This window comes from Glandiceps talaboti, chromosome 19 (genome assembly GCF_964340395.1).
Source record: "Glandiceps talaboti chromosome 19, keGlaTala1.1, whole genome shotgun sequence".
Classification (NCBI taxonomy): Eukaryota; Metazoa; Hemichordata; class Enteropneusta; family Spengelidae; genus Glandiceps; species Glandiceps talaboti.
The window spans coordinates 20,423,507-20,448,186 of NC_135567.1; the positions used below are offsets into that span (position 1 = coordinate 20,423,507).

General features: G+C 37.8%; 1 protein-coding gene across 1 annotated transcript; it reads left to right on the forward strand.

The window, feature by feature from the left end:
* Positions 1-6,864: 6,864 nt before the first annotated feature.
* Positions 6,865-18,761, forward strand: LOC144450130 (uncharacterized). The gene is made up of 6 exons (XM_078140697.1): positions 6,865-7,038; positions 7,552-7,674; positions 8,635-12,439; positions 14,802-14,923; positions 15,697-15,819; positions 16,648-18,761. Exons 1-6 carry the CDS (start codon positions 6,903-6,905, stop codon positions 18,759-18,761), a joined length of 6,423 nt encoding a protein of 2,140 aa, XP_077996823.1. The 5' UTR covers positions 6,865-6,902.
* The last annotated feature ends 5,919 nt before the right edge of the window (positions 18,762-24,680 follow it).

Sequence of the window (24,680 nt, forward strand, 5' to 3'; positions counted from 1 at the left end):
CGATAAAAATAAGGTTGGGATGGGGTACTATGAAAAATGTGATGGTCTGAAGTGGGGGGGGGGGGGTCATGAAATACTTTGCTCTTGGGTTGTGACTCGATCGTTGAACCAAATTATATCTCAGAATTGTTTAGAATTTACGACAGGGGGGGGGGGGCATGGGGAGAAAATGGGGAAATGGGGGAGGGGACGATAAAAATAGGGTTGTGATGGGTACAATGAAAAATCTGATGATCTGAAGGGCCTGAAGGGGTGGGATGGGGTCATGAATGAAATATTTTGTTCTTGGCTTGTGACTCTTCGAACTAAATTAAACCTCAGCATGAGTTATTTTCCTGTACTCTGTACATTTGTGGCAATAATGTATACTTTACAGTATTGTTGTATCACAAGTGATAACCAAGACAGTACTAGTGTGTTTGTGTCAGTCTCAGAGTCTCTCAGGAATAACCAAGACAGTGTGTTGGGGTCAGTCTCAATATCTCTCACTGAGGTAGTAAAGACCATATTCATATATCACATGGCTTCAAATTGTCATAGTAGAAATGTATACATAGTAGGTGAACAATGAATATTCATGATGTTTGCATTAAAGGGTAGGCTCTTCAGAGTCATGAATATTCATTGTTCACCTACTTCATATGTATTTCTGCAGACTCCCATGATGCAATGCGACCGACAGTAACAATTCCTGACTGAGGGCAAACATTGTGTTTCTCTGAAATTGTGTGTAATGAAACCACAAAAAGAGTCAAAAAAGTTACTGAAAATGCCTTTATTTGCTGGAGTGGCATTAACATTTCAAACAAAACATTTACTTACAGTATCACAAATTATTATAAACCGTTTTGATATATCAAATATTAAAAAAATTTGTTTAAGCAAAGTCCTGACATTTTCACTAAGTTTACACTGTGATTGTAATGACTTGTATGTTGTAGTATTTCAGGTATAGCTCTTCTCAGTCACTTGTATTGTGTGTGTGTGTGTGTGTGTGTGTGTGTGTGTGTGTGTCTGTGTGTGTATATATGTGTGTGTCTGTGTGTGTGTGTATGTATGTATGTATGTATGTATGTATGTGTGTATGTATGTATGTATGTATGTATGTGTGTGTGTCTGTGTGTGTGTCTCTGTGTGTATGTCTGTGTGTATGTGTGTGTGTCTGTGTGTGCGTGTTTGTGTGTGTGTGGTTGTGTGTGTGTACATACGTGTTTGTAGCTATGACTGTGTGACAGTGACTGACTGTGTGTGACTGTCTATAACTGTTTTGTTATTAAAATCATCATCATAACAATAATCATTATCCTAATTATTATGTCATTGCCAAGCAGAGAACATTTCCACAAAAGAGACCAAGAAACACAGAATCATGAATAGAAAATTATGGTGAAAACATCAGTTGATGTTTGTCTGGAATAAACACAAAATAACTACTTTAAAAGTTTGAAATACAAGTAGATATGGAGAACTAGTTTGAAAAATGTGAAAAATTAAGAAAGCAGGTTAATGACATTGTCATACTTTCTCTCTTTTACACCACTACTATTACAGATTGTCTGATCCAGTTGGTTAGAATGTACTAAATGTTCTGTATTGCTTTTTGTGCAACAACTGTAGAAAGCTTATTCTAACCCCCCCCCCCCACACACACACACCCCCCTCCCCCCCCCCCCCCCATCCCATCTGCCCCTTCCATCGTAAGGCTGTGATTTCTTGGCCAGGAAATTGTATTTAGAAACATTTGGTTACTTTGTACCACTATGTTGCAAGAGCAGAATGTTATTTGACCTTTGACCTGTAGCCAGTCCAATGATTCCTTGTGTGTACTCCCCATATACCACATATTCTGTACATGGGGTGGGGGTTGGGGGTTGCAGCTACTCAGGGGGGTGGTTGTCACCCGATCATACCCTGGATTTACCAGTAAAATCATTCTCTGTGAGTGTCATTAAAGGTATTCAGCTTTGTTCTATAAAAATCACTCACTAAAGGTCAACTTTTTTATCATTTCATGATAAAAATGATTTCAAATGTAATAACAGCAAAGGAAGTGACATCATCTCACGCAATGCATCTTGGAACCATAACTTTGACTGCACTGTCTCACAAAAAAACACAAAGAGTTGACTTATTTTAGATGACGTTTCATGTGTGCGACAAACGTTGTTTTCCACGTGAAACTTTGTCCGCATTCATCACAATGGAATGGTTTTTCTTTAGTGTGTACCTTCATATGACGTTCCATTACGTGTTTATAATTAAAACATTTCCCACATTGCCCGCACTGAAATAACTTGGAACCGAGATGTCGCTGCATGTGATTGGTCAAACTAGATTGCGAGCTGAATATCTTATGACACTTTTCACAATACAGTGGAAATTCACCTGCGTGTACTCGCATATGAACATCGTACGTTTCTTGATGGACGAACTTCCGACTACAGAGATTGCATTGGATACATTTTTGTCGTAAGTGGAATTTCCTATGCGTATCTAGAGACGCTTTCTGACTGAAAGATTTGTCACAAATATCGCATTTATGAGGTTTCTCTGCAAGATGGCGCTGTATGTGTCGCGATAGTGTGATTTCATGCATGAAAACCTTTCCACAGTATTCGCAAGTTAATGTTTTCTGCACATGCGTTTCTAGATGCGATACTAGCTGGCTTTCTTCGTTAAAACTAGCACGGCACACATGGCACGCAAATATATTGTTCACGTCTTTTGATAAATGCGTTTTTTCGTGTTTACTGCAATCACTCTTTTGATAAAACGTCTTGTCGCACTGTTCGCATTTATATGGCCGATCTCCTGAGTGCGACTGCATGTGTACGTTTAACGTCTTTTGTTGCGTAAACCGCGCCCCGCACTCCTGACATTGGAACGGCTTCTCCCCTGTATGTATCCTCATGTGAACATTAAGAGCACTTTGTGATGTCATACGTTTACCGCAAATTTGACATACAAAGTGTTTGTTTGTTGTGTGTTGTCTCATATGTGCGTCAATATTCCATTGCGTACACTCTTTGCTACAGATATGGCATTTAATGGAGTCTGTAGACACACCTATCGATGTACTGCCTGTGTTATAGAAATAGATATCCTGTTCTGCAGAAACGGTTTCTTGATTTCCGGGAATTTCTTCTGTATGGATTTCTAACGTTTCCTGTACTATAGATCCTGTGAATGGCTGACTTGAATACCCTGCAGGGTCCTGCTGTACAAATTCACTGTCTCTCTGTGTTAGTATTCTTGAAGTGTCTTCCGTGTGTGAACCAGATGGTTGCTGTGTTGGAGAAATAGTAGTATGCATAACCATTGGTCTTCTTGGTTCACATGCTTGAGAAATAGTCATCGGTATGGCTGATGGTACAGATGTTCCCTGTGTTGAAGTTTTCAAAGTATCTTGTATCATTGGTCGTCTCAGCAATGATGTTGATTGAGACCCACTAACATCCTGTAGGAGAGATCTTTTCTTGTTTGGGTTTATTAAAACACTGTTTTTCTGTAGATGAAATCCCGTATCGTCAGGTTTTTTGAGATCTGAGATTTCTTTCATCAAAGCTTTAATATTCTCCTGAGTGACAGAGTTAGTGGATTCTACAGATTGAATATCTGGTGTGCTCTGTCTTCTCTCCTGCCCACAGTTTTGGAATCTGCCATTTTCCTGTCTCTGTTGTTGTGACTGGGACTTTGTGTTTCCTAGACTCCCTGCAGATTTTGATGGGTTATCAGCAGTGTTGGAAGAGGCGTCGGAAGACTTTAGTTGAGTATGTTTTTTCACTAAATCCTGCAGAAATGGTAAATTCCTGGATTGATCTTCATCACCCGTACTATCTTGTCTCCTAGATTGACCCGGGTATTGTACACTTTCCATAAACAATAATTCACCGTTATTTTCACTATTGCCATGGCAACTCAAACCCTCAACCTGTGCATTGTTTTCATCTTTCTCTACTTCACCTGTAGATGGCACCCTTTGCATGAAATCATCATGAGGAGAGCAATGTTCGCTAACTTCTTTTTCACTGACAATAGAGTCATGTGACTTGTCTATAGAAGGCGCACTTTGGGAGGTCGCAATAAAAACTGTATTGCCATACTCGGTGTCCATTTCCTCTTTGATCTTGACACATGAAGCATCTGATGTTTTTCTAACTTTCTGAGGTCTAACAGATGGACTGTTTCTTGCTGACGTAGACTCTTCATGGCTGGTGAACACGTTTTGTACATTATTACAAGTCTCCTTTGTGGTGTTCCACATGACTTGTGTGTTTTCTGTATTTTCAGAATCAGATGTGAATGGCATAACCTGGATATTAATAACACCATATCGATATAGTATATCCATTATTGTAGTTTTATCTGATGATCAAGAAGAAAGAAAGAAATATATATCATATGATTAATTAAAGGGAAACACACTGAGTTTATACGTATTTTGGCATATTTTTGCTGTATATGTAAAAGGTATTTATAGTATTGTATTTACTGAAGCACAATCACCAATTTGATTTCATGAAATTTGGATAAACATAACAGAATCTCACAATGTGTTAGTTTGGTGTACTTCTAAATATTTGCACCCATGCTGGCAGTGTTTTCTGCTCTAGTCTCTTCACTTATCTTGTAAAACATGTACATGTTTTCAGTTCAGGAATATGGGACTACAGGTCACAATCCTTGGGCTACCAATTTCTGAAACTGGTAGCCCACTAGGACTGTGAAAGAAAAACTTAATTTCAAGCCCTGATCATCAATAGGGAACTTGCAAACCTGCCATGTTTAATGTTGCATCATGGTAAATGTGATAATAAATACTAATCAATTAGTATTATAAACAATATTGTTATATTGTTAGCAACCACAAATAATCAATTTATAGTCACCCTGACCATTGTGGGAGGTTTATTTTATCAGTAGCTCCAGATTAGGTATTACAATAACCACAGATAATCCCATAGTCCTTTGTGTCTGAGCATGCTCAGTCTGGATTGCAAGTTCCCTATTGACATGTATGTATCTAACCTACCTTTCTGACTTGGACTATTGTCGTTCAATCGTTGGAATATTTGTTTGATACATTCTTCAAAGTTGTTGTGTACTGTGTTGATTTCATTGGTTTTCTTGGCCTCCTCCCACAGATAGGAAAACAAAAAATCTGTAGTTCGGAAAAAATACATGCATACAGTTTAGTAAAATGCTAATATTGTATGTAATAATGCATTTATATGATTATCCCCGGTTTATATCACATCGTATATATACATGCACAGGTACTCGAATCAATCTGTATGATTTTTAAAAAAATATATGTATAGTATTTAGTAAATAATTATTTACTATACATATTTTTTTTTTAAATCATACAGATTGATGCGAGTACCTGTGTATACATGTAATAGCTAGGTTATTTAGTATATAGTAACTCCATGGAAAGTTATACTTCCATGGTAACACACATCAAGTTTGTGTTTTTTGTTTTAAATCAGCCGACATCGTTCTAGTACTTCCCGTAACACCCCCCCCCCCTCCCCTCCCCCCTCCCTCATATTAAATGGCGGCACAAAAAGTTCATTCACCTTGTGGTCCCTGTAATCCACGATTACGGTTCAGGTCAGTTGACGATTTCGGGTCGTTTTGATCTGGTGCGACTCTCAACTGAATAGATGGTCTGATGTTGTCAGTCAATCTGCGAGAAGAGAACACCTCCATTGCCCGTAATAACCTGAAAATATCCCTGACAATTAAGAATCTCGTTAAATTTCGCTGCTACGGTGCCAGGAATGGATTTCTACAACACAACAATAAAAGCGGAAGTTCTAAATCCATGTCACGGTCGGTAGAGGACGCTCGTACAACGTCGGCCAGCTTTTGTGAGTTTTTGTATACAAACAAATTTTATTATGATAAACATTCAAAATTTACGTATACAAAAGCTATTATTTACCAATAAAAATTAAATTTTCAGAAAAATATATAAATTATTCGCAAATATATATAACTGACTAAATACATAACAGTTTAATACCGACAAATACATTTAGTACAAATAAAAAAAATAAAATACTGAACAACGTACCAAATATGCAAATTAACTCCGCAATTAGCTTACATGTACACATGGATGTGATAGTGAGATCCGTGAAATTACACCATCTCAGACCACAACAAGTTTGGAGGTCTGAGATACTACTTGTGTTGTGATTTACAATGGAAAGTTATATAACACGGGAATTTTTCAACTAGACAATTTCAATTTTCATTCCTTAGATAACAAAAGTAAATTTTTACATATTTTGTCTGCAGATGACAAACTTTCTCTTGGAAACTTTCTTGTTAATGTAAAAAATATAGCAGTTGGCTAAATGATTGTATTTTATTTACTTATTTTTGTATGCTTTACCATGCTCGCTAAAGCATGATGTTACGCAATAAAGATTGATTGATTGATTTCAATTTTCAAGTACTTTTCAGGAGTGCTTTAAAACTTTTATTATTTTACTTCCTATCCAGTCCTACTTACGGGCTATAGTATCTTTGCACACAACAATATCTGATAATATTAATAATTTGCCGACAACAGCAAAATAAAAATAACATAATGTAGCGAAACTTTATTACACATCTATACGCTTCCCTTAACTGTAACAGCATTTAACTGATTCTTTCCCAATTTGAATGTAATAAGAATTGGCCTTCAGAATGGGTGTTTTATACACTAGGCAAAGACCATAAGTTAGGCGCATCTCTCAACCCACAAGCTCCTGTGTATGGCACTGCTTCCTGTCAGGTCGTCCTTGCACCTAATATTAATAAGTCTAGCGCCCTCTATAAATTTTCATTCGATGGATTGACCTTATAACATCATAATAACCGTGTGTAGCTTTAATACTGAAGTCATGTCGGATCTATCGCTTTGTGTTCGTAAACGAATTAGTCTTCGTTTTGACGATCAGTTGGGCGATTATTTGAACAAGCAAGAAAAGGACCAACACCATGAATGGTCGAATAGTACGATTGATTTAGGACATCAAGGTGAGATGTTTGTTAATATTGTATTGGGAATTTCCATTCTCGAAATGCCTGGGATCATGGCCATTGTAGGGGACGCAGTGTATGGTGTGAATATAACAACAAACTGTCTTCTCAAACAGCCAACTTCACGGTGTAAGCTCTACTACCATGGCTATAATTCAGATTGTTTGATAGTAGTTGAAATAAAATACTTCGGTATTTGAAATAGTAACAACCAAGAGTCATCGGTTACAAATACTAAGTTAGAAATGAAACTGCTTGCACACGGAGTAAGTTCGAATCTAGTCCTGCTTGCATACGGAGTAATCCGGGACTCGATTTTGACAATTGTCCCTCCTACATCTAGAGTCAAGTTTAGAGTCAAGTCAGCAATATAGACTCGTGCACCGCCTGTAAGCAGGGCTAGTTCGAAGCCAGACTGCAGAGGTGAGAAGTACACGATCAACATCGGCCACAGACAAACCTAAAGTGGAGTAAGCAATGCCAATAATAAAAATATTTGTCTATTTACAGATTGTTGTCATGTCTGGGAAGAAGCAAAACGAACAGATAAAATATCCCAACTCAGTGAATCATTTACTAAAACAACAGACAAATTACAATGGAGATTAAAAAATAACATGTTGACTGAAAAAGGTAAGATATTTGACAGAAATAAGGAAATATTCAGTGTGTATTTTATAAATATACATGTGTACTAAAGATCAATGTATCGTCACTTGAGTAAAAAGCTTATAAACTCAGTTTGTGCCACTTCAAGTTCAAAAATGTTACTTATTTGGAAAACTAGTTGTGACTTTTGATAAGTGTGTCCTCAAATAATAACTAAATTTTGTTGTTATGAGTCAAAATTATAAAAACTGGAATTTCTTGTGAGTCACCACATAGTTAGTCTGTAAGGTACGCCGTGACGAGGCACCCTCAAACATCAGGCAGCCCCTAACACTTCCCTGTGAGAGGAGGCCGGTGAGGGCGTAACGTCACAACGTATCTTACAGTCTACCACATAGTAAGAGATAAGGGAACACTAAATCTTGGTATGTCCCAAAATAGCACTATTATGAAATGTGTTGCCACGGGTGGCATGCTCACTTTAGGAAGGTTGCAGCCACTTCTGTTTTGTTATTGTAATCAATTCCGTTTGTGATAGCATGTGCAGTGTAGTGGCATGCTGCACATGATCTAGCAAAAGGACTTATAAGTTCCTGTCTTAAGAAATACATACCTTACAATGTGTAGAGATATATTAGTTGCATTCAGTGTTTTCAAATGAAATAATCCTGAGCAATATTGCAACGATGGTCATACAATCAACTCAGTCTTCCAAAAGTACTTTTGCTGGTGTCATGTGTGGTGGCACACACTATAGAAGTGACTGTGACCTACCTTGATTGAGCACATCGCCAGCGGCAAAACATACAATAACAAAAATTTGACACATGTATTAATCTTTTGCACTGTATTGAGTTACAATCAAGGACTTGGTCTATGTTGTTTCACATTGATTTTTCAAGTAGGAAGCCATGAAAATAAATACCCAATTCTCATCCATATGGCCACTTTAATTGTGACTTTTTCTGATTTCTTTCCTTCCAGAAAAGTTTACCATAGTTAGTTTCCTGCGTGAGAGTGGAAGTATTCAAATGAAAGTGACATCAAATGTACTGATGGAAAACAGGATACACAAAACTACAGGAAGTAGAAATGTGTTGGGTGTAGGAGCTGGGCATGCTGGGAAGGAAAACAATTCAGAAGAATCTATTGATGATGGAATCATGAATGATGGTGTGTCTACCTTTGTCTCATCACGTATGCAACAATGTCAGAAACCATCATCCAACCAAAGCAGTTATAGCATGGAGCAAGGCCTGAAGCAACTATCCAATCAAAACAACTCTAACAATGATCCAAACCAGAGGCCATCATCCAATGAAAGCATCTGTAGCACAGAGCAAGATCAGAGACTGTCATCCAATCAAAGCATCTGTACCACTGACTCTGGGCCAGCCCAAAAATCACCTTCCCATCAAAGCATCATTAGCACAGGACCAGGACAGAGACTATCATCCAATCAAAGCATCTGTAGCACAGAGCTAGGTGAGGGTGTGTCATCCAATCAAAATGGCTGTATCAGCACTGACTTGGAACCAGATGATAAAGAAAGACCACAGCAAGGCACGTATTCGTCTCAGGAGGATAACTCTACACAATATGATGAAAGTAGCAAGAATACGAGTGAAATTGTTATCAAAATGGAAGCCGAAGATAATATTATATACACTGCCACTGTTGAACCTAACGAATCTGAGGTTGATTTCGTTGAAAGTGTTTCTTTTCCAAGTGGAGATACAAAAACAGTTCCTCCTGTTTTACATCATAATAATGCATCTGATTATTTTGTCAATAATGGCAGTGAGAATAAGTCCAACAGTTTCTCAGATGAAACTACTGATTATTTCGGCACAAGTGAGAGTCAGTCAAACCGTTTCTCAGATACGGGTACAAAAATGAAAATTGTTGATATACGGACAGTTGCCAATAGTAACACAAACATATCAAATGAAGTTACGCAACCTAATGAAACTGATTATACAGCCAATACGCAACAACAAGAAGTTGGAGATAATCAAAGTTACGATAGTCGTAAAATCAACGTTTCTTACGCAGTCAAACTCCGAAGACTGACCAAGTTATTTATTTGTGATATATGCGGTAAAGGGTTTAGTCAGAAATCGTCCCTCACCCAACATAATATGATTCATACGGGTGAAAAACCATATCCCTGCTCGACGTGCGGAAAACATTTTCGACATAGCAATAATCTAATACGTCACATACGCATTCATACTGGTGAACGGCCGTATCAATGTGGTATTTGTGGAAAGCGTTTTAATCAAACGAATATTCTTCGTATTCATCAGAAGAGACACCTAAAAGAAAGGGGAAGATGTGAAATAGGAAAGATACGACAGAATGTCGCTGACGAGGGTAGATGTACGATTAGAAATATACTACAGAATGACGCGGAAAGGAGAAGATGTACGATTGGAGATGAACAACAGAGTATTACTGAGGTACGACAATCTATGCAAGATATACAGCAATTGCGTAAAAATACTACACAGTTTAGCAGTAATATTGAACTATCTGCAGAAGAGATACAACAACCAATACGTAATGTACTATCAGACTCAGGGATAGAAAATGATCAACAACTGATGTGGAAAACGCAACAACCAGCGTACAAGATATTTCAATCCAATGACAAGAGTCGGGAAATAACGAAGCATACACAAGAGATGGATGATGGTAATAATCGACAATCTACATGGAAGTTGAGACACCAAGGTGAATCAGTTTGGCAGAAACAGCAACAAAGAAGGGAAATTCAACAGTTGAGAGGCGAAGCACAACAGCAACAAGCACTACAGATGCAGCAACATTCAAGACAGATGCAGCAAACTGCAACCATATTGCAGCAACAAAGGGGAGAAATGCAGCAAACAGCAGACAAAATGCAAACAACTGTGGTACAGCAACAAACTGAGGAGATGCAGCTACCAATTGGAGAGGTACAGCAATCTGTAGCCAAGTTGCAGCAACAAACAAGACTACTGCAGCAAACAGGAAATGGAATGCAGCAACAAACACCAGTGTTTCGGCAACAAAGGGGTAAAGCACAGCTGCACGGTGGGGAACTAATGCAACCAACAGATGAAACATTCATAGAGACAGTCCATCAAAGAGATGAAATACAACTTCCAACGGAAAATGCTTCTCTACTCACACCAGTTACAGAATTATATGAATGTCAAAAATGCAACGAAATGTTTGTCAATAAGAACCAGTATGATGATCACATGACTCGACACGTAGATCACATGACTCTACACGTAGATGTCCGACCGTTTCAATGTAGTTATTGTTCGATGTCGTTTCGACAACGGAGTACTCTAAGGGGTCATTTGTTGATTCACACTGGAGAAGAACCGTTTCAGTGTCATTACTGCAATAAGAAATTTAGACACAAGAATAATTTGACGCGTCATATACGAATTCATACAGGTGAGAGACCGTACCAGTGTAAGGTATGCGGCAAACGTTTCAACCAATCAAATGTCCTGCACATACACGAGAAGAGACACCACAAAGAGAGAGAGGGTGGGATGATACGAAGAAATGCAGAGATAAGACAACTCAAAGAGGGACATTTTACGAAGGTGACGGAAGATGCACAAATGAGACAGGGAGGAGAGGGAGAAAGTGAGACGATACATGAAAATGCAGAGATGAAACACCACAGACTTGGAGAGCTGGGAATGGTAACAGGAAATACAGAGATGGGACACCAAACTGATGGAGAACTTGGAATGATAACGGAAAATGCCGAGATAAGACACCACAAACAGGGAACTGTTATGGAAAACACAAAGATGGGACTACAAAGAGTGGGAGATCTTGACATGATACCGGAAAAGACACAATCTAGGAATCAAGGAAGATTGGTAGGAATACAACATAGTGAAGTGCAAGTGATACCAAGAGATATGAAATGTACTAAAATCAGTGAAAGACAAGATACATTTGAAGGCATGCAACACTTTGAAAGCATAGGTACATCAATGAAAACTCGCAATAAAGGACACTTTGAAGAGATACCACAGTATGAGGTGCAAGACATTCAACAGAATTCAGCTAATGTCGAGAATAGCGAGATAAGTGGACAAATAGTACACCAGGAGCAAGAGACAAGAGTGAGGCTAGCATACAGCAGTGAAACTCAGAACACAGAAATGGACCATGCCGAGAATAACGAGATGAGTGGACAAATAGAACACACGGACCAAGAAACTAGAGTGAGGCTAGCATACAGCGGTGAAACTCGGACCACAGAAATGGACCATGCCGAGAATAACGAGATGAGTGGACAAATAGAACACACGGACCAAGAAACTAGAGTGAGGCTAGCATACAGCGGTGAAACTCGGACCACAGAAATGGACCAATCTTTGGTTCTGAATACGTCTGAAATTAATAACACAGATGAGGATGTAATTTATGTACACAGAAACATAGATGTAACGAGTCAACAATATCAACAACGATTTGTTTATAATATAGATCAGACAACAAATTCAAAACAAAAGACACTGAAGAGATATTCATGTAATCTTTGTCCAAAGCGATTCAATTCAAAATCCTGTCTGACGTATCACTCAAGAGTGCATTCTGGGGAGAAGCCGTATAAATGTACGCAGTGTGAGGCAGCGTTTGCAACTCGAGGTAATCTGGTGCGTCATAAACGAGTTCACACGGGAGAGAAACCGTATACTTGTAATATCTGTCACAGAAGCTTCAACCAGTCTAGTATATTGAAACGACATCAAAGGGTTCACTCACAGTAGCCAATGACATCAAAGGATTCACTCACAGCAGCCAATGACATCAAAGGATTCACTCACAGTAGCCAATGACATCAAAGGGTTCACTCACAGTAGCCAATGACATCAAAGGATTCACTCACAGTAACCAATGACATCAAAGGATTCACTCACAGTAACCAATGACATCAAAGGGTTCACTCACAGCAGCCAATGACATCAAAGGGTTCACTCACAGCAGCCAATGACATCAAAGGGTTCACTCACAGCAGCCAATGACATCAAAGGATTCACTCACAGTAGCCAATGGCATCAAAGGGTTCACTCACAGCAGCCAATGACATCAAAGGATTCACTCACAGTAGCCAATGACATCAAAGGATTCACTCACAGTAGTCAATGACATCAAAGGGCTCACTCACAGTAGCCAATGACATCAAAGGATTCACTCACAGTAGCCAACGACATCAAAGGATTCACTCACAGTAGCCAATGACATCAAAGGATTCACTCACAGAAGCCAATGACATCAAAGGATTCACTCACAGTAGCCAATGACATCAAAGGGTTCACTCACAGTAGTTAGCTGAAGTGTTGACAGTTTTCTGTGATGGTTTACAGATATCACTTCTGTTACAGCTCCACTATCTCAGCTATGCCCTCTCAACATCCACTTCGACATTTAAATTTAAATTAAAAAATTATGTAAATTCTTACTGGGCTTTAAATCTACTTCAGTGGAGTCACCATGTGATGTGAACCAATGAGGAGAATGGAACAGTGTGATGTAATATGCATCACTAGACATTATCAGCCAATCACAAAGAGAAGATTTTATGACAGACTTACACATATCTAGGTTCAATTGTGCCACTGTTCAGGGCTCGAAATTAACAGTAGTCCCATGTCCACAGACTACCAATTCTTGTCATGGGGCTACCATAGTCCCATACCCACAGACTACCAATTCTTGTCATGGGGCTACCATAGTCCTATGCCCACAGACTACCAATTCTTGTCATGGGGCTACCATAGTCCTATGCCCACAGACTACCAATTCTTGTCATGGGGCTACCATAGTCCCATGTCCACAGACTACCAATTCTTGTCATGGGGCTACCATAATTTGCAGCTGGTAGCCCACTCAGGCTATCACTGATTATGTGATGACGATGGAACACTTATGGACATGAAAGTATTTTGATAACACACATATTTCCAATAGAGGAAATTTGTTTTCAATTCAGGAATATGGGACTACAGGTCACAATCCTTGGGCTACCACATTCTGAAACTGTTAGCCCACTAGGACTATGAAAGAAAACAAGTTAATTTTTAGTCTGCTGTTATGTTAAGTAATCTATTTTTAGGTTTGAATGCAAAATTGTTGAAGCAAACATTGAAGTACATGTGAACAGTGATCTGAGTTGCTATTCTTTTTAAAATGCAGTAAAAACCAGCTTCTACTGAAATGACTACACTTGGACTTGATGAATTTAATGATTTCATTTGTTTACTTTCAACTGATAATCAAAATATCAACTTAACTACTTCTACATCCCCACTGTACCTAGATAATTATTTAGTTTGTATTTGAGTTGTCTTATGTACCAACTATTGTGTCCAATGAGTAAAACACCATCACAATGTTATTTCTCTTGTATAAGTCTGTGGCCCAGTTTTACTCCTTGATAAGTGTCCCTGACAAGATTACAATAAAAAGTCACTTTTCACAAATAATTGGCACATTGATATTATCCATTTTTCAATTTTTTTTTACTTTTGTTGGAAAACATACCAAATATGCCAATGAATGTGGTTTCATCACAGTATGATTTGGCAATAAATATTTGAAACAAAAGCTATGTTACTTGTGGTTACATTAACATAAATTAATTTTGAGTTACTGTAATTGTGTGTGTGTGTATGTATGTTTGTATGTATGTATGTATGTATGTATGTATGTATGTATGTATGTATGTATGTATGTTGTGGATGTTGTGGATGTGTATGTATGTATGTATGTACGTACGTATGGATGGATGGATGGATGTATGTATGTATGTATGTATGTATGTATGTATGTATGTATGTTGTGGATGTGTATATGTGTATGTATGTATGTATGTATGTATGTATGTATGACAGTATGTATGTATGTATGTGTGTACCAGCATGCAGCATAGTACGAGCGGCGACTGCAGTACAGCGCCCTCTATCAAATGTGCCCTTTACCCAGAAAACCTTGCAATCAAATCAGCTGTGTAATGTAATATATCGTGGAACACAACAAACAGGGCGATCAGAGCTTTGTAAGTCAAAGTGAAATTTTAAGGTTGATTTCGACAATTATTGGAGGTAAATTTGTGGAATGATGAGTAGTCCACTCGATATAAGTCTTGCGATCCGGAGAACGGTGAAGTTAAAACTTCCAGACAGCGAACGTTCCAAATCTGACGGCGACAGCGCCTCATCAACTGCTGAATCAAATCTTAGTTCGCAAGGTGAGTGCAGAGTGTGTGATGCTGAAGTGATTACCACAATAAACAATAAAGTCAAATTATGATTACTACTTTCTTAATCTCTTTAATTGCATCTAGGATTTTTACACTTTCACTAATTTGTCTAGACTGTTTTGACGAGGGTCGCAACAAAAGCAATCAAACATTTGCAGCCATGAGTTCATTACAGTACTACATACATCGTAGATGCAGTATATTGTTGCGGTTTCGCTACCTACTTCGCTCTCGGTCCTCCGCTAGAACCATTTTTCTTTGCAAACCCCGTAACAAAATAAACAGTAAAACGAACAATGTTTAGTCACACAAAATAAAATATAAAAAAAAGTATTGTAAATAAAAACAAAACTACTACTATTGCAGCTATAAATTCACACGACCAATGATGGAATGAAACTTGAAAGTAACATCCATATTAATCTATTTCCAATACGGTATCATTACGATTTACCACCACCACAGAAACCACGTTGGCATCCAGACTACGTCCATATTCATGATATTGACCAATCGTAAATACAGTTTTTATCACAGGCACTTGAATCAATCTGTTAGTATTTTTTATAAATCTTTGGTAGAGTTAATACAATGTATTGTTGCAAATGTTGGAATGATAATTGTGAATATGAGTGGCGATATAGCTTCAACCATTTGAACTTTCAAAGCATACCAGATTCCCTATACCTCTCTCTCTCACAGTGTTTTCTTTCTAACTATATTCATATTCAGATTCAGATTGTTGTTATATTCATATTCAGATTGTTGTTATATATGGAATGAAGCTAAACGGACAGACAAAATGACAGACCTCGGCGACTGTTTTGTGAAAACAACGTTGGAAATGGTGAACCGTCTAAGAAGTGATAGACTCACAAACAAAGGTATGTTTTTGATTGTAATGGTAGTCCCAGCCTCGTACAACACACAGATGACATCTTAAATTTGAATCCTCCAAATAATTGCTAAACCATTGAGCATGCTATCAAGGTAAAAAGCATCAATGAATATTAATGAGAGATGTTTTACACTGAAGGTATATGCACTCAGGACTCATGGAAATTCACTGTGTAACTTGACTCCCATGATGCAATAGCCCATAGCAAAGATACCCCATAAAGGCACAATATTAACTTGATGCTTTTCGGAAATTGTGAGTAATTGTAGATGATGTAAAATCATGAAATAACTCTCCAGAACAAATAGTTTATGAAAATATCTTGATTTCCTGGAGTGATATTCCCCTTACATCGTAATGGCTCCATAATTAGTAGTCAAAAGTTAGAGACTCTGACCTCTGACCTCTGACAAACATTTTGTGTATTTAATTCTCTTGATAAGGCAAAAAAAAAAGAATTGTTTCTGGTCAGCATGCACATCACTTAAATACCCTTGCGTCAGTCTTTTTTTGTGTTTGTCCAACCCATGCAGTCTACAGATCCGGGGGGAAACACAAAAATAACCCTCCCTACTTCAGTGAAGACAACTGCAGAGTCAATCATGAACAAGCAAATGACATCTACCCCATGTACACCTTGCTCTAAAGTATTAAATGAAAAGAACAGTAACTGCCATAAATAGTAGATTGAGTGACAGGTTTGTTGAAAATTTGAAAAACAAAACAATTGTGTCGTCACACCATTTTAGACAAACTGTCCTGACCAGAAACGATTTTTTTTTTGCTTAACCAGTATTTTTTTTTATATTTGCAGAGAAAACAGCAATTATTAATTTCCTGTGTGGTAGTGGGGCTTTAGAAATGGAAGTGTCAACAACATTCCTACCACAATGTGAAGAGATGGAAGAAGTCACAACCAAAGAAGACCCCTTAACTTCATTGATAACACATTCAACACAGAGTGACCACCTAACTTTTCAAGCAGTATCCAGATCTGAAATATTGCCAAAACCACTGACTTCCCATACAGCACCTAATTCTGTTACAGCTCAAAATGATTTATACCTACATCAGACGTCTTCCCTGAAGATAGCAAGGGCACCTATATCTTCCAAACTGTTAAACCCGTTAACATCAAGAACCCCATCGAGCTCTGTAATGTCATCAAATGGTGTTAACTCACGTACTTCACATACCATGCGTGCTTCTGAAACATCACCAACCTTCTCAGCTTCCCAAGCAACTTGCAATTTTGCAACAAGACCACGCAATGCAGGCCCCTTAGCTTCTCAGAAGACATCAAGAGCAGGAACATCACCAGACAATGTGAACCCCTTAACTTCTCAGAAGATACCCATGCTAGCAACATCGCAAAATAGTTTACACCCCTCAGCTTCTCGATTTATATCTGTATCATCGCCAAACAATTTAGACCCCTCAACTTCTCGAGTTATATCTAACAACTTAGACTCCCTAACTCCTCGATTTATCACCAAGGCTGGAACATTGCCAAATAATTTAGACCCCTCAACTCAACGAAATAAGTCTAACTCTGCCACATCGCCAAATAGTGTAGAACTCTCTTCACCCCACCCAACTGGAATGGAAACATCCCAAAACCTTTTAGGTTCACGACCGGGATCCAATTCTGCAACAAGGAATATAGAGCTATTAAGTTCTCCTGAAATATCACCAAATCGTAGCAGTGGTAATCAAGTAGAAAGAGATAGCAGTGATGCCGCAGACCGACCAGAAGAAGGAGTTAGTCGATATGAAACACAGCAAGATGGAGATCATGAGATAATTGTCAAAGTTGAACTGAATGAAGATAAAAGTACATGTATGGAAAGTTGTGAACAACGAAGGAAAGACGAATCTTCTCGAAATGAACACAAAGCGTACAATGTTAATCCATTCACAATGAACACAATATCTAAGCTGTTTCCAAGTGAAAATACCGAACATACCGAAAAACAACAAGAAATACATAGAAAACAAGTAAGAAGTGATGATGAAATGTGTGTGTATACAGCAAACAGCAGTGGGATGCAAAGAAATCTGATATCGACTCAAAGTGAAGATGTGCAATTCCCGGAAAACAGCCGGAAAAGACAGCGGAAGACACAGCCCTCTAAGATTGAAAAACATGCCTACATTAGAAACAGTTGTGATATGGAGGAAGATTCACCACCTCCCAGTAATTCCGGATTAAATTCCGGATTAAATTCCGGATTAGACGTGCACTCACTTAGCCAACAAAGTATATATGGACAATCAGAAAACACTAAAGAATCACCAAACAATGACGTTACATTCGTCGAAAGTGTATGTGTTCCTCAAAGCACGGCATTCAGAGACAGCCATCATTCAAATCTTGACGTTGATGAAACAGTGAACGCTATTGGCTTTCCCAACACAGCCTCTTTTGTCTTGCCAGCTAATCCACCAATAGGAATTCAAGGCATAAATAAATTCCATTTGTCTGCTTCAGAGAAAAGAACACATTCTGATTGCCAACACTTAGCGGGAACTTCTCCACAGGACAGTATTTTAGTCACCCCAGAAGGTGGTGCAGTCGCTATAGAGGGCGCACTTCACATAGAGGGCGCTGTTGTAAACACAGATGGCATGGCTGTCGCTTCAGGAAGTGATTGCAATCAAGGCAATTTGAAACCTTATCAGTGTAAATATTGCGACAAATCATTTAAGTGTAGCGATCATCTTAGATCGCATACACGTATACACACCGGAGAGAAACCGTTTTCCTGTCCGTTTTGTCCGTCAAGATTCAGAACGACGAGTAACATTAACACGCACATGAGAATCCACACTGGAGAACGTCCACACTTGTGTGGATTGTGTGGAAGAGGATTTAAACGTAGTACCGAGTTAACGCGGCACATGTTTACGCACTCCCAACAAATGTAAATCTTGTACCGTGTTTATTCACCACATGTTTACGCACTCCCAACAAATGCAAATTATGTACTAAATTAACACGGCACACATTTACGCACTCTAAACAAATGTAAATTTTGTACTAAGTTAACACGTCACATGTTTACGCACTCCCAACAAATGTAAATTTTGTACCAAGTTAACGCGTCACACATTTACGCATTCTAAACAAATGTAAATTTTGTATCAAGTTAACGCGTCACATGTTTACGCACTCCCAACAAATGTCAATTTTGTACCGAGATAACGTGTCACATGTTTACGCACTCCAAACAAATGTAAATTTTGTACCAAGGTAACGCGTCACATGTTTACGCTCTCCAAACAAATGTAAATTCTGTAGTACATTTAGTCATAGCATGTTTACACGCTTCAGTGTTGTACCGAAGTAACTCACACTATGTGTTCATATTTATTTTCAACAAATGTATGTGTAGTACCAAGTTCAAGGGGCATAAGCTGAGTTTATGTGTATAGGCGTAGTTTTTACTGTATATATAGTTTCAAAAAGTACCCGGTACTCACATTATTATACCCACTGAAGTCCATTTAACCAACACTTCATGCAATTGGGAATTTGCAAACCCGCCATGTTGAATGTTGCATCATGGGAAATGTGCTAATAACCAACACTTGCAATTGGGAACTTGCAAACCCGCCATGTTGAATGTTGCATCATGGGAAATGTGATAATAAATGCTTGCAATTGGGGTGCATTTATTAACAAAATGATACATTATTGTTTTAAACTATTTTTAACTATAAATCGGATCCACATCAGATCTCTCTCATTTTAAACTGTATAGAAACATTTGATTGTGAGTATTCTCACTCTCAAAAGCCAATTTGATGCTTCAGTATTTCAAGATGTGGTTGCTAGGCAACCAGTTATTGATGTGACATACCCTCATCTTTAAATGGTCCAAGAATGCATACAGAAAATGCCCAAAGCATTATATAGAAACTGAGACCCACAATCAGTTCTTGTAACCAACCAAAGTTTGGCATTCCCCTATCCCATAATATGCGGTCACTCCCTAGAAAACATACTATTTATCCCTGTCACCATGACAACAAACAACCAATGCATCTTATACAGCTGTGATCTCCATACTGGTTCACCAATACATTGGTTGCTATCAGCTAATTACAGTTTACCATGATAATGCTAGTAGTAAGATGTTAGTCACATTTTGCGATAATCTTCACCATGTTTTTTAGACTTCGTTAGTAGTAATGTCATGTTGAACATGAAACAAAAGTCCAAGAACATTTGATGTCACATTAGTTATGTACTTGCCTGTAGCATGCAGTGGAACATGAAACAGAAGTCCAAGAACATTTGATGCCACATAAGTTATGTACTTGCCTGTAGCATGCAGTGGAACAGGAAACAGAAGTCCAAGAACATTTGATGTCACATAAGTTATGACAAAATTTTCATTTTGATAGGTTATAGAACCATAAATATCCAATAGAACATAAACGACATTATTCTTAATTATTTGTAGCCTAGATGTAGACGGTGTATGTATTTATGATGCCAGGAGCTCTAGGAATTAAACATTTTATACATCAACCAACTCAATAACATTGGTGTGTGTAATTTACATGTACATGTGACTGTGACTATCATTGTGATGGCTTGCTACAGTGTGTGTGTGTCTGTATGTCTGTATGTATGTATGTATGTATGTATGTATGTATGTATGTATGTATGTATGTATGTATGTATGTGTGTATGTATGTATGTATGTATGTATGTATGTATGTGTGTATGTATGTATGTATGTATGTATGTGTGTATGTATGTATGTATGTATGTATGTATGTGTGTATGTATGTATGTATGTATGTATGTATGTATGTATGTATGTATGTGTGTATGTGTGTATGTATGTATCATGTCTGTATGTATGTATGTATGTATGTATGTATGTATGTATGTATGTATGTATGTATGTATGTATGTATGTATGTATGTATGTATGTATGTATGTATGTATGTATGTATCATGTATGTATGCGTGCGTGTGTGTGTAGTGTATGTACCAGTATTTGTGTGTGTGTGTGTGTTTGCATCACAACAAAGTTGAGAATTGACTAAAAAACACAAACAATCTTAAGTTTTTTAATCTGATTTTTCATAAAGTGATTAATTAAATCGTCACGATCAACGTTTTTTATTCAAAATGTCTGCTACAAGTTGTAATGTAAACAGAAAGAAGCAAACTGGCTGTCTGGCTGTGGTGTAGTTATATTGGTGTAGCGCCCTCAAGCGAGTTCTTAGTTTTACCCAGAATACTTCAGTAATCAGCTGTTTCATTGTTGATGTTGGTATTTCCATGTTACCATTTGTAAGTTTTATGATAGTTTGAGTGTGAAACACAAAACTAAAGTCAAAATGAGTTCAAATACTTCGCTAGATATCAGTTTATCGCTACTTAGAAACGTAGAGATAAAACTATCACAGATGGACGTGAGAACATCGCGAGAACAACAAAGTGATGATCGCAGACGATCAACTCAACAACTTGGAAGTCTCAGCCCACAAGGTAAATACTAGTATAATATATTGTAACTATTTTCTCTTCCTCAGTCGATTCATCCATAGTACCTCAGTTTCGAGTTACATACACAGTCACATGTGAGCTGAGGATCATTTCTGTAGCATTAATTATATATCCGAAATTTTGCATCAATAAATTGTTTATTCGAAGAGATCATATTTCCTAGAGGAATTACTAAAAAGTTACAAAACTCAGATGAAATAAGACAAGTACAATGAAATAAAACCAAAATATACAGAAAATTATTAGTAAAGATAAAAAAAAATGAAATATGATAATAAATGAAATATAATTATAAGCATTGCTGTCTGAAGAATATAAAATGTATTTATTTATGCGATATTAATTATAATAATTAATATCACTGGATATGTTTTAGTCCTGCTTGCATACAGAGAGTAATCCAGGACTCGATTCTGACAATTGTCCTGCCTATAATATAGACTCGTGCACTGTCTGTAAGCAGGACTCGATATGATTTAGTCTTTTCAATTGGTGTTTGTCTGTGTTGGGAGTTATGGATTTAAAGGCCTATGTTTCAGTCCCAGTCAATGATGTGTTCTCTATATTAAACTGTAGAGACACCAGATAAAGAGCATCCTGGATAATTCACAAAACTTTGATTTTCAAAAATGTTCACAGATTGTGTTTATGTCTGGGAGGAAGCAAGAAGAACTGATAAGATGACTCATCTTGGAGAATGTTTTGTGAAAACTTCTCAAGAATTGTTCAACCGTCTCAGGAATAATACTCTCACAAACAAAGGTATGTTTAACTTGTATGTCTTTGTAATGTTTCAAAATTGAAGTGTTGTTTCCTATTGTGGGTTTCATATAGTTCTGTGTAGTATATTTGTCTTCGTCCCAACAAGAAAATTCAGTCAGGCTTATTTCTGTCTCCAGTGACTTGATGAAATAGCATTTCGGTAACTTTAATACTCAATTTGGAAATCTAGGTAAAGAAATTCTACTGCACTTGAAATGTGTTCAGTAACCTTAGTCAAGACACTAGTCTCTTTTACCCAGACTCTTGTCTCTGGGGCGCTGCCTACGAGACCTCCTCGTTTGGGGAAGTCTTGTAGGCAGAGTCCCCAGAGACGAGAGTCTGGGCAACCGAGACTACCAATACACATGTTGTCTTCGACACAACTCACTTCCCTGCATCATTACCAGACCCTCTAACTCACCGGAAATCTGATACATTTTTCTTCTCTTCTTTATTTCAGAAAAGACTATGATTGTTAATTTTATGTGTGAAAGTGGTGCTCTACATATGAATGTAACAACATCATTGATATCAAAAAATAAATCTAGTCAATCAGCTGAGAAATCGTCAACCAATACACAGGCTGTCTTTGACACATCTCACTTCCCTACATCACTACCAGACCCTCTAACTCACCGGAAATCTGACCGCATTGATAATAACACATCTCACTTCCGTACATCATTACCAGACCCTCTAACTCACCGGAAATCTGACACATCATCTTTGGAAAATTTACCACTTCGTTCAACTCATAGAGAAATAGACAATATGAATGACTTTGCTAATCAGTCAAGAGGAGACAATACCAGAGATGAAACAAGACAGGTGAAAGATTGTGAAACTGTCGTCAAAGTGGAGAATGTTGAAGAACATGGGATATACGTGGCAAGAAGTTGTATGATGCAAAGAAAAACACAGATGCACAGCAGTCCTGATGTTTATCATGTAAATCCTCAGAGTTTCACAAAAGAATCAAGTGATGCTTCACCGAGAGTTTGTCCCGATGAAGTCAGGGGTATTGAGCGTGTATACATACCACAGAATGTCATTTCTGACATGAATTGCCATTCTCAGTTCACCACACAGGATAATCAAACAAGTGTGGTGTTTCCAAACAGATCAACCGACACCATGGCAACCAGTTTATCATCTTTGGTCAATCCATCTGATGTTGGAGATGGTTGCTATACCAACAAAGAGCTTGTAGTAACTACTGTTGACAACGAATTATATACTAATGTTGACGGTGTTACTATCCATTCTGTACAGCAGGACATTAGGCCATACAAGTGTAAATACTGTGGGATGGGTTTCAAACGCAATTATCATCTCAATTCCCATTTGACGATCCATACAGGTGAACGACCATTTACATGCAAATTTTGTCCGAACAGTTTCAGGACTAAATATATCCTGGAGGCACATCATTTGACGCATACACAAGAAAGACCGTACCAGTGTCGACAATGCAACGCAAGATTCAAACGAAAAACAGCGTTAAATCGGCATAAACTGATTCATAATGATGTTAAACCGTTTCAGTGCGGGCAGTGTGGTAAAACGTTTACACAAAAAACATCATGTCAAATTCACATGAGAAAACATACAGGAGAAAAACCATATCAATGTTTAGAATGTAATCTTTGTTTCAGCACAAGACCAGCTCTTGTCTCACACATTGCTAAAAAACATACGACAGAAATTTCACTAGCTACCTCAGAAGTATTCCTCTCGAAAAATAATGATGGAGTCTTCTGAAATTAGCATAACAAAAGGATATTTGCCAAGGTAATAATCCACCAAATATCATGGCAATTGGTCCAGTGGTTTTTGACTTTAAGTTGTTTACATACACACAGACAGACAGATACAACACCATGCCTTTAGCACTACTGAACCTTATCAGTTCACTTGTGCTAACAATCGGCCCAGCAGTTTTTGACTTAAACTTTAAGTCATTCACACACACACACACACACACACACACACACACACACACACACACACAGAGACGGACAGACAACGCACCATGCATAGTTCAGTTGTGCTAAAAAGTAAAAGGAAACATAGCAGTCATTATGTGTGTGATTATACATCACATGTCACCAATCCCGCATTGTGATTGGTCGAGAGCCCTGCAGATATGTGTGATTATACGTCACCTGTCACCAATCTCGCATTGTGATTGGTCGAGAGCCCTGCAGATATGTGTGATTATACGTCACCTGTCACCAATCTCATATTCTGATTGATTATCAGTACATATAAAATAATTCATTTAGTGTCAATTTTAGTAAAGCAAAGCTCCAAGGACTATGAGAGAGTCTAAGATTGAATAGTCAAATAACGGTAGATACAATCAATGCCCACCTCATCAATCTACTGTTAACAACTTTGGCTCTCTGTAGATAGATGAGTGGCTGATGATCAGTTTCCAATACAAACGTTTTGCCATGTAAACAATTCTTTTTTTTTCTTTTTTTTTCTTTTTTTGGCATTATCTCTTTAACTCTTTCCCAAACAATACTTAGATTCTTCTTAGGTTTAAATA